Source organism: Mustela erminea, chromosome 11 (assembly GCF_009829155.1).
Source record: "Mustela erminea isolate mMusErm1 chromosome 11, mMusErm1.Pri, whole genome shotgun sequence".
Taxonomy (NCBI): domain Eukaryota; kingdom Metazoa; phylum Chordata; class Mammalia; order Carnivora; family Mustelidae; genus Mustela; species Mustela erminea.
The window spans coordinates 44,087,675-44,101,565 of record NC_045624.1 but is presented as its reverse complement, the minus strand read 5'-3'; the positions used below and the strand labels follow the sequence as shown (position 1 = coordinate 44,101,565).

Here is a 13,891-nt window from a genome sequence, read left to right as displayed (position 1 = left end):
AGGAAAACTGAAGGGCACTGGAAATGCAAAAGCATGTGTTGGAAATAATAAGTGGGAAAGGGTGAAAATGAGGTGGTAATTCAGTGATTAAACTGAAAAAAGGAAGAGAAAAGCCAATAGGTCCTTCTAGTAGTTGTGTTGATTTTCAGCTCCTATTTGTTGAGGTCACTGTGCCTGACCCTCTCCCGTCCATATCGCCTTGAGCCCTCACAATGATTCCCAGCTCGCACATGAAGAACGGAGGCCAGCCACAGCAAGGTGGATGTGACATGTGAATGGGGGTGAATCAGACTCCTCTCCGGGCCTCCATCCACCATGCGAGGCTGCCTCTCTTCTTCTGAAAGGTGTAAAGTTCCAGACACTCCCATCTGATTGAGGGCCCTTCCACTCATTCTTACTTTTTCAACTTCTTCCTTTTTAACAAAATCCAAAGAACTAACTAAGCAGGGAGGAGACTGGGGCTAGTTAGAGGCCTCTTCCTTTCCCAGCCCCACACCTGGAATACAGAACTGTGTCCCTTAGGTTAACTGCTCTTGAGCTGCCCTTGAGGTTTCTGTCCCTGGGGGAGGGGGCCTTTACCAACTGCCCAAGCTTCTCCCCCACCCCCAAGTATCATTGGTGGGCGTGGTTCCCTTCTACAGCACTGTCACAGACCCCTAGCACTGACCACCTGCAGCTTCCTGCTGCACCAAAATAAAGAAGAAAATCCCAGATGCCATGAAAATGACTTGCCCTCAAATCAGCAGCTGCTTAGAGGACTACAGACCACCATCCCTGATACCCAGATGGACCCCTGAAACCTCTCAACAGGACCTCTCCTGGGAACATGGAAGGGACATCCAGCTGTCTCAAAGAAATAGGAAGGGAAAGAAAAATTGGAAGAAATTTGTATGAGTACCCAGAGGTCCAACATCTAAACCCCACAGTCCACCTTTCCTGGGCCCCTGCCTTCAGGCAGCTCACAGTTTACACCTGCTGACCTTGGAGTGAATCAACAAATAGTCATAGACGGTGCCAAGACAGAGGGAAGTTGTAGGGGGAGGGGATGCAGCATGGGCACTATTAGTCCAGCCCACAAATTCCTGGAGGAGATAACATTAACACTAGCCTCATTTTTTTTTAAAGATTTTATTTATTTATTTGACGGAGAGAGACCCAGCAAGAGAGGCAACACAAGCATGGGAGAGGGAGAGGGAGAAGCACGCTTCCCGCTGAGCAAGGAGCCCCATACGGGACTCGATCCCAGGACACTGGGATCATGACCTGAGCCAAAGGCAGCTGGTTATTGGCTGAGCCACCTAGGCACCCCAATGCTAGTCTCATTTTTTAAATAGAGTGATAAAAGGCTATAAACAAAAGTGATAGGATTTATTTTTAGATTCTTAGTGTCATTTTCACCCTAATCATTTTGCCTCATTTTCATCCCAACCGTCCTCACAGTCATACAGTAAAACACTGCAAAGAACAGCGCAAGCTCCCACACCAGGGTCCAACTCTGGCCCTGCTCTCACTGGCCATCTGACCTTGGGCTCTGCCTCAGTTTCCTCATGACTGATCACAATACCTCATCTGGCTGTTGTGAGAATAAGTGACTTAAGACATGAAAGGTGCTTAGAGCAGTGTCCAACCTGTAGGAATGACTCAGGAAGTGTCTGTATCTGATCTTATTGTCACCATTCCCTTGTTTTCTTTTTTATTTTTTTCAAGAGTTTATTGATTTGTCAGAGAGCGAGAGAGAGCATGCACAAGCAGGCAGAGTGGCAGGCAGAGGCAGAGAGAGAAACAGGCTCCTTGCTGAGCAAGGACTCGATCCCAGGACCCTGTGATCATGACATGAGCTGAAGGCAGCGGCTTAACCGACTGAGCCACCCAGGTGTCCCCCCCTTGTTTTCAAGCCATACGCATTTCACTGTGTTTTCGCAGGAGTCTCTGACATAGTCATGTGTGAAGAGTGGCAAGTGGTAGGTAAAGGGACAGGGTCAGAAATGGGTATAGACCGCCCAGCTGACGAGCAGTGCAATTCTCCCCTCCAGGACTTCTGATCGCCCCTGTGATTTCCAGCACTTCGCCACACTTCTCCGGTTGTTTACAAACCCTGACCTCTCAGAAGAAAGTTCCTTGAAAGCAGTGCTCCTTTCACATAAACAAGGAGGGGAATGGAGCTAGGAGACAACGTGACCTGCACCACTGAACACATTAGAGGACCTTACACCTGGGGTTAACTCGGGGATGCTTGGACTCAGTACCGAGTCTCCTTCTGAATGTGATGAAATCCTTCCACACTCCAAACTCTCACAGCGTCCCTGTGTCCAGCACTCCCCAAACCCCCACTACCCACAGCCTCAGGAACTTTGGGAAACACAGGTTCTTCTTCCCCACACTGGAGCCCCTGGGGACATGGGCCTCATGGCTGTGCCTCCCACCAGCACCGCTGGGGGGCGCCCGTGTGTTGGCAAGGCTCCACTCCGCACCCCTCAGGAGGGTCACTTAACAAAAAGGCAACAGGCTTCAGCCATCCAAAAGAACGAAATCTTGCCATTTGCCAAGACATGGATGGAACTAGAGTGTATTATCCTAAGTGAAACAAGTCAGAGAAAGACAAATACCAAATTATTTCATTCATATATGGAACTGGGGAAACAAAACAGATGAAAATAGGGAAAGGGAAGGAAAAATAAAATAAGGTAAAAACAGAGAGGGAGAGAAATCATAAGAGACTTAACTACAGGAAACAAACTGAGGGCTGCTGGAGGGAGGTCGGCAGGGTGCTGGGGTAGATGGGTGGCGGGCATTAAGGAAGGCACTTGTGATGAGCAATGGGCATAGTATGGAAGTGATGAATCACTAAATTCTACTCCTGAAACCAATAGGGCATTATATGTTAACTAACTTGAATTTAAATAATTTTTTTTAAAAAAACCAGAAAGGCAGCAGGAACACAAAGTGGGGAAATGCTAAGAGAACAAGTGACCGAGGACCACTGAAAGCAATATGCGAGCAGGAGTCTTCTCTGTTCTCTGAAGTGCACCTTCTTGGGCTGCCTGTGGTCTCTTCTCACTGGGTGGAAAGGGCCCTCACTTACCCGGCAGCAGTGACCAGGGAAAGGGGCAGTGAGCCCAGGAATAAAGGCGAAAAATCAAGAGACTGGCTATGAGAATGTTAAAATGGACCACATTTGCCTGGGTATTTTCTCACAAAAACAAACAGTGCAGAGTCCTGCATCCAGGCCTTGGCATGGCCAAGATACCAGCACGAGGCGCTGCCTTGCTCCCTGGGAACAGGAAACGCTTAGAAGTCCCCATTAAGATACAGCCAATCCAGTCAAAGAGCTCAGGACTGAGGTTCAGGACACCTAGATTCAAATCCCAGCTCCGCAACGGCTGAGAAAAGGATTTGTGTCTGAATCTTGGTTGAGCCATCATTTCAGTGGAACTGACTGTACTTGTCCTGCTCCCTTGAGCTTGGCTAGAGCAGAAGGAAGAGCATTTGAAGGATTTTGAATGAAGTCAGGTGCAGCTCTGTGGGGCTTACCTTGCTCTTCTGTACCCTTGAGTTTCTCCGTAGTCTCCCCAGGGCTGTGGCACTCCTCTGCAGATGCTGTACTCCTGGCTTCTGTCAGCCAAGAAAAGAAATATCTCGTCAGGCCCCAGGTGATAACCAGAGGAGGACATCCTGGATGCCTCTGCCTGGCCTTTGACTTTGGTTTTTCCTGCACTCCCTATGCCTGTTCTCCCCTGGCTGGCCTTCCTCCCTCCCTCTGCCCCTTAACCACTGCTGTTCCCAAGTGTTCTGTTATAGGCTCTGTTGGGTCAGTGGGGAGTGCAGGAGGAACATTAGAAATGACCGCAGGGTCCCGTCTTCCAGCCTCCTCCCCCACCTTTCCTTAACCTTTGACTCTCCCACCAAAAGGATGTATGCCCAGGTCACGTCTCCATAGGTAACCCCATACCTATGCATGAAACAGATAAAAGACCCCCCCCACCAACTCCCTCCCAGTGCGACTTCCCCCACTCCTCTTTCTGGAGTCGGAGTCGAGAAACCTCACCTGAGGGTGCCCACCTCCTCCCGGTGCAACTTTCCTGGCTCCCCTTCTCCTGAGCCCTGAAACTTCGGGGGAGAGTGCCTTTAATAAATCTTGCCTTGCACCCATTTCACCTGGTGTCGTGTTTATCTCGCCTATAAAACCTTACAGGCTCCTTTTTCTTTTCTCTCTCCAGGTGATGGCATCCGTGTCCCCCTCCCACCTCCCATCCACCCCCCCCCCCGTGCTATTGACTTCTGTCTCTTCAACCAGCACAGGAAGGGACCAAGCCATATGGACAATGGGCAAACTATCACGAGAAAAGGGACCATCTGGGAAAGTGAACAGCTTCCTTCAGACACCTGGAGAACCCCATGTGGGAAATATTCCTGCATCCTGAGAGCACGGGTCCAGAGAAGTCAGGAATAGAAAAAACTCTGCTGTAGAATGTCATTTGTCATGACCCTGTTGAGTAGTTATAATGACTCCCATTTTTCAAATACCCCCCCAAAAAATAAATAACTAAAAGAAATAAAAAACCTTAGAAAGGTTAAGATGAGAGAGCTCATAAGTGGCAAAGTCAGGATTTGAACACAAGCCTTCAACAGGTCTGCTGCATACTCTTCCTCCCCACTGCCAGCCCTGTGGGTTCAAAGTCTGAAAAGTTAAGAAGTCCATTCTAAAGTGAAAATATTCCCGCAGAAATGTTTCTTGATATGGTGTTTAATTACACATATTTTATGATGACTAAAAGTATTTCCCTCAAAAAAAAAGTATTTCCCTCAGTTTCATATAGTTTTTATGCTTTCTGAGCAAAAATAAATAAAACACAATTATACATTTTATTATTCCCAAAACCAAAATGAAGAGGCTAGATAAAAGACCCCCTAGAATGCCATAGCCTGGAACACAGAGCAAGTTTCTCTTCACGCAGCCCAGCCAACTGGAGGTTGGAAGGGAGAAGACAAGGTGATTTGAGGTCAACTCAATGAATGCCAGTTTCCCAAACAGAATCTTCAACGTACTAATTGATGGGTTATTGACTAACCACACCTTATGTATAGTAATATTTTGTACAGTTCACAGAGGTTTGGGATTCCCTGAGACCACCCAATGTATAGCATATTTTCAGAATGACAACTGCTTGTGTATTTTGAATTTCAAGTATCATGTGTGTCACAAATATCAAAGACTTTATAAGAATAAAATGGGTTTTTCTTGTCCAATGCACTTTCAGACCAGTCTGCTACTTTTTTCTGTTGTTCTTGGTTAATGGATTTGCTTGCTTAGGAGAAGAGAAGAAAAAGGTGGTCTTGAAGGTACTATGCAAGATATTATCCTAGGAATATTGTCACACTTGCACCTGCATGCCTCCCAGAAGCTCACACGTGCGAACACATCCATCCACACTCTTGCACACATTCGTGAAATAAGAGTCTCATCTGCATGTTAATTTTTACATTGTCTGTCAATTTAAATGTGTTCATGTAACACACTTTCTGGGAGAAAGAGATGACATAAAAAGTAATAAGTAAATGAAAAGAAAGAGAGAAGAAAAGAGAAAGGAAGGAAGGAAGGACAGAAAGAAAGAGGAAGGAACAGAAAGGAAGGAAGGGAGGAAGGAGAAAGGAGGGAGGAAGAAAGGGAGAAAAGAAAGTGAGAGCAAGGAAAAAAGCATTTCTTAAGCACCTATTACACTCCTCCGGGGCTCTGCCTCATACTGTCAATCTCATTGAAACGCACTCCACCTACAAGGTCATAATCCCTATTTAAAGGAGAGGAAAGTAAGGCTCGAAATCAAAGGTGCACCACTACCAAGTGACAGAGAGTCCTAGTTCAAAGTGAATTCCATCTTGCCCCAGAGGCTATGAATTTTGGAGTGGGGTTGGACTAAGATAAATTTCACAATAGTCCTGATCCCTCTTATACAGCAGTCCTCATCTACTCTTAGCTGAAGAAACGGTTGCCCAACGACAAAAGAATAAAAACCTCAAAGAGTTTTATGTCAACCGCAATCAGTGTGCACATCCCCCAAAAGACAAATTAATATCTCTCTCTTTTTCTGTGAAGCAGCCTTTCTTTTAACACAATCACAGAGCAGAGCTATGCATTGTTAGCTTGGCTTTGATTTGCCAGAAGACAGCACAGGTGAGTTCCAAAAGGAAAAATAATTCACAAAAAGCAAAGTGACAATGGATGTGGGAGAGGGAAGCAATCTCTAAGTCACCATAAAATTACTTTTGGGTGGCTGTGGAAACATAAGCGTATTATGTAAATTTCTCCAGGATGCGTAAAGTAGATGCCCCAGAGTTACAGAATGTTCCTGACTTCTTTCTGCTTTCTCAAGTGCATCATTCAATAATTAAAATCTATTATATTCCTAGAGCAAAGCACTTAGTAACACCTCAGCAGACACCAGGGAAGAGAGAAATGGAATTTTGATACCAGGTCTGCTACTAACTTAAGATGAAATCAGCTTAATGCTAATTATTTTTCACATTCAGTTTCTATATTTACCAAATGGCCTAACTTTGTGAGAACAGGTTATGAATGCCTGCTGAATTAACCATTAAATTTCCCTATCTGTCCACATTACCAACATTTCAAGACCCATTTCAAACTGCATCGGTTGTTCAAATCCCCTTACCCCAGCTCACAAGAATCACTCTCTTCTCTACCTCCATTTATGCTTCTGCTCATATAATTAGCATTTTATATACCTAGTAAATGTATCAGCTATGTACCAGTACCAGACAACCATGTACCAGACAGACATCTGATGGGTTTTGAAGACAACATGATTACAATAATAGTTGATTTCAGTGAATCCTTACTAAGGGCAAATATTATTTGGGGCACTTGCATGTATATTGCATTATTGAGTCCTTGCTGTCTATGAAGAATGTCCTACTGTTGCCCAATTCTGCAGATAAAATAAACTGAGTTACTTAGTAACTTGCTTGGTGTTACTCAGATCATCAGTGATGGAACCAGAATTTGGATCCGACAGCCTAGCTCTAGAGCCCTGGCAATTAATCATTACTCTAAAGCAGCCTCTACAGGTCCATATTCAAGAACCACCATTCCAAAATCTGGACTTCTTTCAACATAGATTAGTTTCATCTATTTCTCTCTCTCTCTCTCTCTCTCTCTTTTCAGAGAGGGAGAGAGAGGAGGGAAGAGGGACAGAGGGAGAGGGAGAATAAGAATCTTCTTTAGGGTCCACACCCAGCGTTGAGCCCAAAGTGGGGCTCAATTTCACAACTCTGTGACTATGACCTGAGCCAAAATCAGGAGTCTGACACTTAACTGACAGAGCCACCCAGGCGCCCCTCAACTATTTTTAAATGTATGTAAATGGAACCATATAGCTTCCTCGGCATCTGGTTTCTTCTGCTCAAAATTTTGTTTATCTAGAGGAGAAAACAGGCAGCAACCTCTTTGACCTCAGCCACTGCAACTTCTTGCTAGACACGTCTCCAGAGGCAAGAGAAACAAAAGTAAAAATGAACTATTGGGACCTCATCAAGATAAAAAGCTTCTGCACAGTGAAGGAAACAATCAACAAAACTAAAAGGCAACCAACAAAAAGGGAGAAGATTTTGCAAATGACATAGCAGATAAAGGCCTAGTATCCTTAAAGAACTCATCAAAATCAACACCGAAAAAATAAATAATCCAGTTAAGAAATGGGCAGAAGACATGAACAGACACTTCTCCAAAGAAGACATACAAATGGCCAACAGACACATGAAAAAATGCTCAACATCATTCATCATCAGAGAAATACAAATCAAAATCACAGTGAGATACCATCTCACACCTGTCAGAATGGCTAAGTTAAAAGTTCAGAGAACAAGAGTTGTTGGCAAGGATGTAGAGAAAGGGGAACCCTCTTATGCTGTCAGTGGGAATGCAAACTGGTGCAGCCACTCTGGAAAACAGTATGGAGGCTCCGCAAAAAGTTAATAATCGAACTACCCTAGTACCCAGCAATTGAACCACTAGGTATTTACCCAAAGTATATAAAAATACCGATTCGAAGGGGTACATGCACCCCTGTGTTTACAGCAGCACTATCAACAATAACCAAATTATGGAAAGAGCCCAAATGTCCATCAAGTGATGAATGGATAAAGAAGATACAGGGTGTGTGTGTGTGTGTGTGTGTGTGTGTGTGTGTGTACATTAAATAATGGAATATTACTCACCCATTAAAAAGAATGAAATCTTATCATTTGTGACAATGTGGACAAAACTACAGTAAGCTATGCTAAGCAAAATAAGCCAATCAGAGAAAGACAAATAGCATATGCTTTCACTCATATGTGGAATTTAAAAAATAAAACAGATGAGAAAGAGAAAGGGAAGGAAAAATAAGATAAAAAACAGAGAAGGAGGCAAACCATAAGAGGCTCTTAACTATAGGGAACAAACAGTGTTTCTGGAGTGGAGGTGGGTAGGGAGATGGGCTAAATGGGTGATGGGCATTAAGGAGGGTGCTTGTTGGGACGAGTGCTGGGAGCTACATGTAAGTGATGAATCACTAGATTCTACTGCTGAAAACTAACACCATACTCTATGTTACTTGATTTTTTTTTTTATTCTATTTGTGAGACTCATCCATGTTGTTCACATGTAGAAACAGTTCATTCTCTCTGCTGAATTATATACCTTTGGATGAATGTGCCACAAATTATTTTTCCATTCTACTGTAATGAATATTTGGATTGTTTCCAGTTTGAGACTATTAGAAATAGTCTGCCATGAATGTTTCCTTCACATCTCTTGGTGCACGTATGTAGACATTTGTAGGCATTTCTATTCTATTTCTATATCTTCAAGAGTGTAATTGCTGGTTCATAAGTGATATATACATTCAGCTTTAGTAGATACTTCCAGACAGCTTTCCAAAATGGTTAAATCATTTTACACTCTCATCATAGTATAAAGAGTTCCATTGCTCACATCCTAGCCAACACTTGATACTATATTTTCTTTTTTCCATTTTAGCCATTCAAGTGCTATGTAATGCCATGTCACTGAGGTTCTTGGGGAGGGTTTTGGCATGTGTGTGGTTTTTTTTTTTTTTAAAGGTTTTATGTATTTATTTGACAGAGAGACAGAGAGCACAAGCAGGGGTAGTGGCAGGCGGCAAAAGAGGGAGAAGCAGACTTCCTGCTGAGCAAGGAGCCCATCACAGGTCTCCATCCCAGGACCCTGGGACCAGGACCTGAGCCAAAGACAGAGGTTTAGCCTACTGAGCCACCCAGGCATCCAAAGGTTCTTGTTAAATAACCTTTGAATTAATCTCCCTGCTTCCTCTTTTTCTTCCCTCCAATCCACTCTCCAAATAAAAGCCAGAAAAATTCCTTTCAAACACAAATCAGAATGCATTATTCCCCTTCTTAAAACATCCCAATGGCTCCCATTACACACAGAACAAACCCAGACTCAGGGCACCTAGGTGGCTCAGTCACTTAAGCCTCTACCTTTGGCTCAGGTCATGATCCTTGGGTTCTGGGATTGAGCCCTGCCTCTGGCTCCTTGCTCAGCACATAAGAGAAACTCAATCAATTTTTATCAGCTGATGGATTTAATAAATGTATCCCTGTTTGGGGAGGATCTAAACCCTTCCTCACTGAGGAAAATAGATAAAGCAAAATATTCTGAGGTGTTCAGAAGAGAAGCATCATTCATCAACGTAGTCCCTATTTACTGAGCACCTACTATGAATGAAATAAGCCCTGTCTATTTTGCAACCAAAAACACATCAATGCTCCCTCTCAATTGTTGATTAGCTTTTATTCCAGTATAGATAACATGAGATGCCTTGAGCCTCCTGCTTTCTACTTTTGACCACTATATATAGATTCACCCTTACTTCAGAGGTGCAGTAACATTTAAATTTAACATTTAAATTACTTTGCCCAGTGTTTTAATTCAGCACGTTTGTGTGAGGAGGGAGAAGTTCTACTAGTAATGTGAATAAGTTATCACTTGCCACATGTGGATATCTGATAAGAGAAAAATAATAGCCATTCGTTCTTCTACTACCTAGGAAAGATCAGTAAATTGTCTCCAAATCTTTGCTTTCTCTTTTTTCGTTTATTGTCAGTGTTGTACAAAAGGCTCAGATAAGAACATGTCTGAAATTACTACATAAAGTAGGGCATTTAGGGGATTCTAATTATTCAGGCCAATGCTATGGGTAGGAGGGAATTAAAGCCCTCTGTGCCCACACCGGTGGAAATGAATTGAGAACGAAGTGGAGATAGATTATTAAGAGCCTCAGGGTCTGGACCTGTTTCTAGCTCATTTGCTGAAATCACCTTCCACACCTTGCTTTTGTCTCCCGGATCAGAGACATCAAGGAGCCTGGCACTGCCCACAGCAATTCAACAAAAACTGTTCTGAAATCAAGAGTAAATATAATATTTCCTAGAACAACCAAATAGATTCAGAAACCATTGATTCATTGCCATTGTTACCAGAAGATGGGAGACTGGAAAAGAGCTGTCTCAAATAGGACACCCGCTCTCTGCTAGCCACAGTGCTGGACACCTTCTATAACTTACTTAATCTTCACAATGGCCCTGGAGATACGTATTCTCTCCATTTTGCAGATGAGGACGTTGAGGCTCAGCAAAGTAAGTGACCTGACCAGGGTCCCACTTAGTAAGTGGCTTAATCAAGCTTCAGTCCAGATCTCTCTGGCATCATGGCCTTGTTTAGTAACACTGATAGATTCCACCTTGACCTTGAACTGTGAGAGTATAAGGAGAAAGAACAGAGGAGGACTTCTCCTGTGCTGGATTTCAAACTGCCCGTGAACCCACAGCACTGAACACAGACTATCTAAAGGGGACTGGGGAAAACATCAAATTAATTGAGATCATCACAGGGTTAGATTACTACTTAATAGACTAGCTAAACACTGGGGACACGGCCTCAATACAGCCAGAATTTCAAACTGCAGTCTTGTCTCTTTCCAGCGATGCATTTGGATATCTAGCTCCCTGCCAGCACCTTTGATGAGAGGATGTTAAGTACACACTTGGGTAAGGAGATGAGCCACTGGGAGATGGGTGAAGCCCATTCCAGAGCCCCAGGCCATAATGTGTTCCACTCTAGACCTCTGTCCCAGAAAAGAGGTCAGAAGCAGGGCATGAGAACAGGATCAACCCCCAAGCTTGTTTTGTCCCCAGAACAGAAGTGCACCAAGTTCCCTAGGAACATCATAGGTGGGAGGGAGGTTAAGGCCTAAGAGCCGAGAACTGCATCTGCTAACCGAGAGGAGTTTTCCAACTAAAATAATTAAGTGAGGACATTGGTGCCTTGGGACGGTTTTCCTGTTTTCAGTCTTGCTGAGACCTAGGCTTCCTTCAGCTTACATGCTTTGCCTCCTTCCTGAACACTGGAGGTAGGTATAATTGCATTCCTTTCAAATATAGGGTAGGTGGCCATGGGGCAGTGAGAGCTCCAACCCTTGAAGTATGGATGACTTCTTGAAGGGAGCACGGGGGGCTTGATTCAGATTTGACATGAGGCATTAATTCAATCACTCATGTTCAAATTCAACAACTATTTACTGAGATGCCTGATATACAAAGTAGGCCCGACCCCTTCATGGAACTGACAGTCGGTGGAGAAGACACAAAAACAGAGGCAGAAAGAAACATGTAATTACCAATCATGATAAGTGCTATGAAGGAAAGAGAAGGCATTATGAGGAATAATAACAGGGAGAATAAAGAACAGTAAAGAAAAGTATAAATTTTATGTTTCAAAACAGTTCACTGTAGCAGTTGGAAGTCCATTTAGAAGCCATCTCATTGGCCTAGGGGAGAGATGATGGGCCCTGAGCCAGGTCCTGCTGGTAGAAGAGGAGTGAAGTGATCTCACTGGATGCCTACTTTGGACATAGAATCAACAGGACGCAGTGGGACTAGAGAGGTGAGAGCTTGGAGGAGAGGTGAGAAAAAAGGAGATGACTCCCAAGTTTGGGAATAGACAAAATCACCTGAAATGGTGAATTTATAATACTGGATAGATTCCCAGAATATGAGGCTTTGAAACCCAGATTAACAGGACAAGAGGGAGGGCCAGCCTACCCCTTGGTGAAGCACAGAGCCACCAGAGGCACTAAAGGCATTGCTACCTAAAATATCAGGGCTGTCAGGGCGGAAGGGAGAAGAAAGTGAGGTTTTATTCTGGGGCCACAATCTCCCTTTCTGTTCCCTCCACCCCCCACCATACCACACCTTTCAGAATCTCAGGACTTTCATGCTAGCTCCAGCCACTATATTATCTGGGATATATATTAATAAAGAATCCCTATAATCAGTAAGAAAAATATAGTACTGTACAGCACAGGTAATATAGTCAATAATATAATAATTTTGTATAGTGACAGATGATAACTTGACCTATCGTGGTAATCATTTTGTAATGTTATAGAAATATCAAATCACTATGTTGTGCAGCTGAAATTAATATAATACTATATGCCAATTAAGGTTTATTAAATGAATAAGAGAAACATAGACAACCCAATAGAAAAATAAGCAAAAGATCTGAACAGGCATTTCACAAAAAGGATTCTCAAATTGCCAGGAAACATATGAAAAAATGTGCTGGACTCCAGCAACCAGTATTGCATTGTATGTTAACTACATTTTTTTTTTCTGAAGAAGGTGCTCAACTTCATTAGTCATTAGATAAACACGAGAGAAAACCATAATGAGCTACAACTGCATACCCACCAAATGGCTAAAATAAAAAAGATTAACAATGCCAAGTGTTGACAAAGATTCAAAGCAACTAAATTAGTCACATATTATTTATAGGATTTAAACAGATACAGTGACTTTGGGGAAAAAAAGCATCTGCCAGCATCTACTAAAGCTGAACGTACACATGCCCTCTGGCTTAGCAAGCCATTCCTAGGCATTTATCCAGAGGAAATATGGACATATTTGTGCCAGAAGATATGTACGAGGGTGTTTTTAGGAGCACCATACAACACAATCAAAAACTGGGGAAAACTCAAATGTTTATCCACAAGAGAAAGGGTAAAACAAATTGTGAGGTAGTGACACAAATAAATGCTACCTAGAAAGGACTATAGGCTACATAAGAGGATGCGGATGAATCTCACAAACATCATGTGGAAAAATGAAACAAGGGGCGCCTGGGCGGCTCAGTCAGTTAAGCGTCTGCCTTTGGCTCAGGTCATGATCTCCAGGTCCCGGGATGGAGCCCCACCTCGAGCCTCACATCCGGAGCCTGCTTCTCCCTCTCCCTCTTTCTTTCCTCCTGCTCATGCTCTCTCTGTCTCTCTCACTCTCAAACGAATAAATAAAATCTTAAAAAAAAAAAAAAAAAACAGAAAGCAAGAGAGAAAAATGAAACTAAATGCAAAAGAGTATTTTCTATAATTCAGTTTATGTGACTTTTACAAACATGCAAAACTAATCTCTGGTGACAAAAGTCAGGACAGTGGAATCCACTGGAGGCAGGGCAGTTGAAACTAAGACTGGGTACAAGGTTTCTCTGATGTTGGTGACATCCCTTTTCTTTTCTTTTTTTTTTTTAATTTTTTATTTTTTATAAACATATATTTTTATCCCCAGGGGTACAGGTCTGTGAATCACCAGGTTTACACACTTCACAGCACTCACCAAAGCACATACCCTCCCCAATGTCCATAATCCCACCCCCCTTCTCACAACCCCCCTCCCCCCAGCAACCCTCAGTTTGTTTTGTGAGATTAAGAGTCACTTATGGTTTGTCTCCCTCCCAATTCCATCTTGTTTCATTGATTCTTCTTCTACCCACTTAAGCCCCCATGTTGCATCACCACTTCCT

The 13,891-nt window shown here is 43.3% G+C and overlaps 1 protein-coding gene across 2 annotated transcripts in view; it reads right to left on the bottom strand.

Annotated features, from left to right (window-relative positions):
- Window positions 1–13,891, bottom strand: part of PDE1C (phosphodiesterase 1C) — a 582,509-nt gene that overhangs the window by 507,280 nt on the left and 61,338 nt on the right. For both annotated transcript variants that reach the window (XM_032304733.1, XM_032304738.1), the window contains exon 2: window positions 3,532–3,612. In XM_032304733.1, the coding sequence (XP_032160624.1) occupies window positions 3,532–3,612 (81 nt within the window). The remainder of the gene's footprint in view (window positions 1–3,531; window positions 3,613–13,891) is intronic.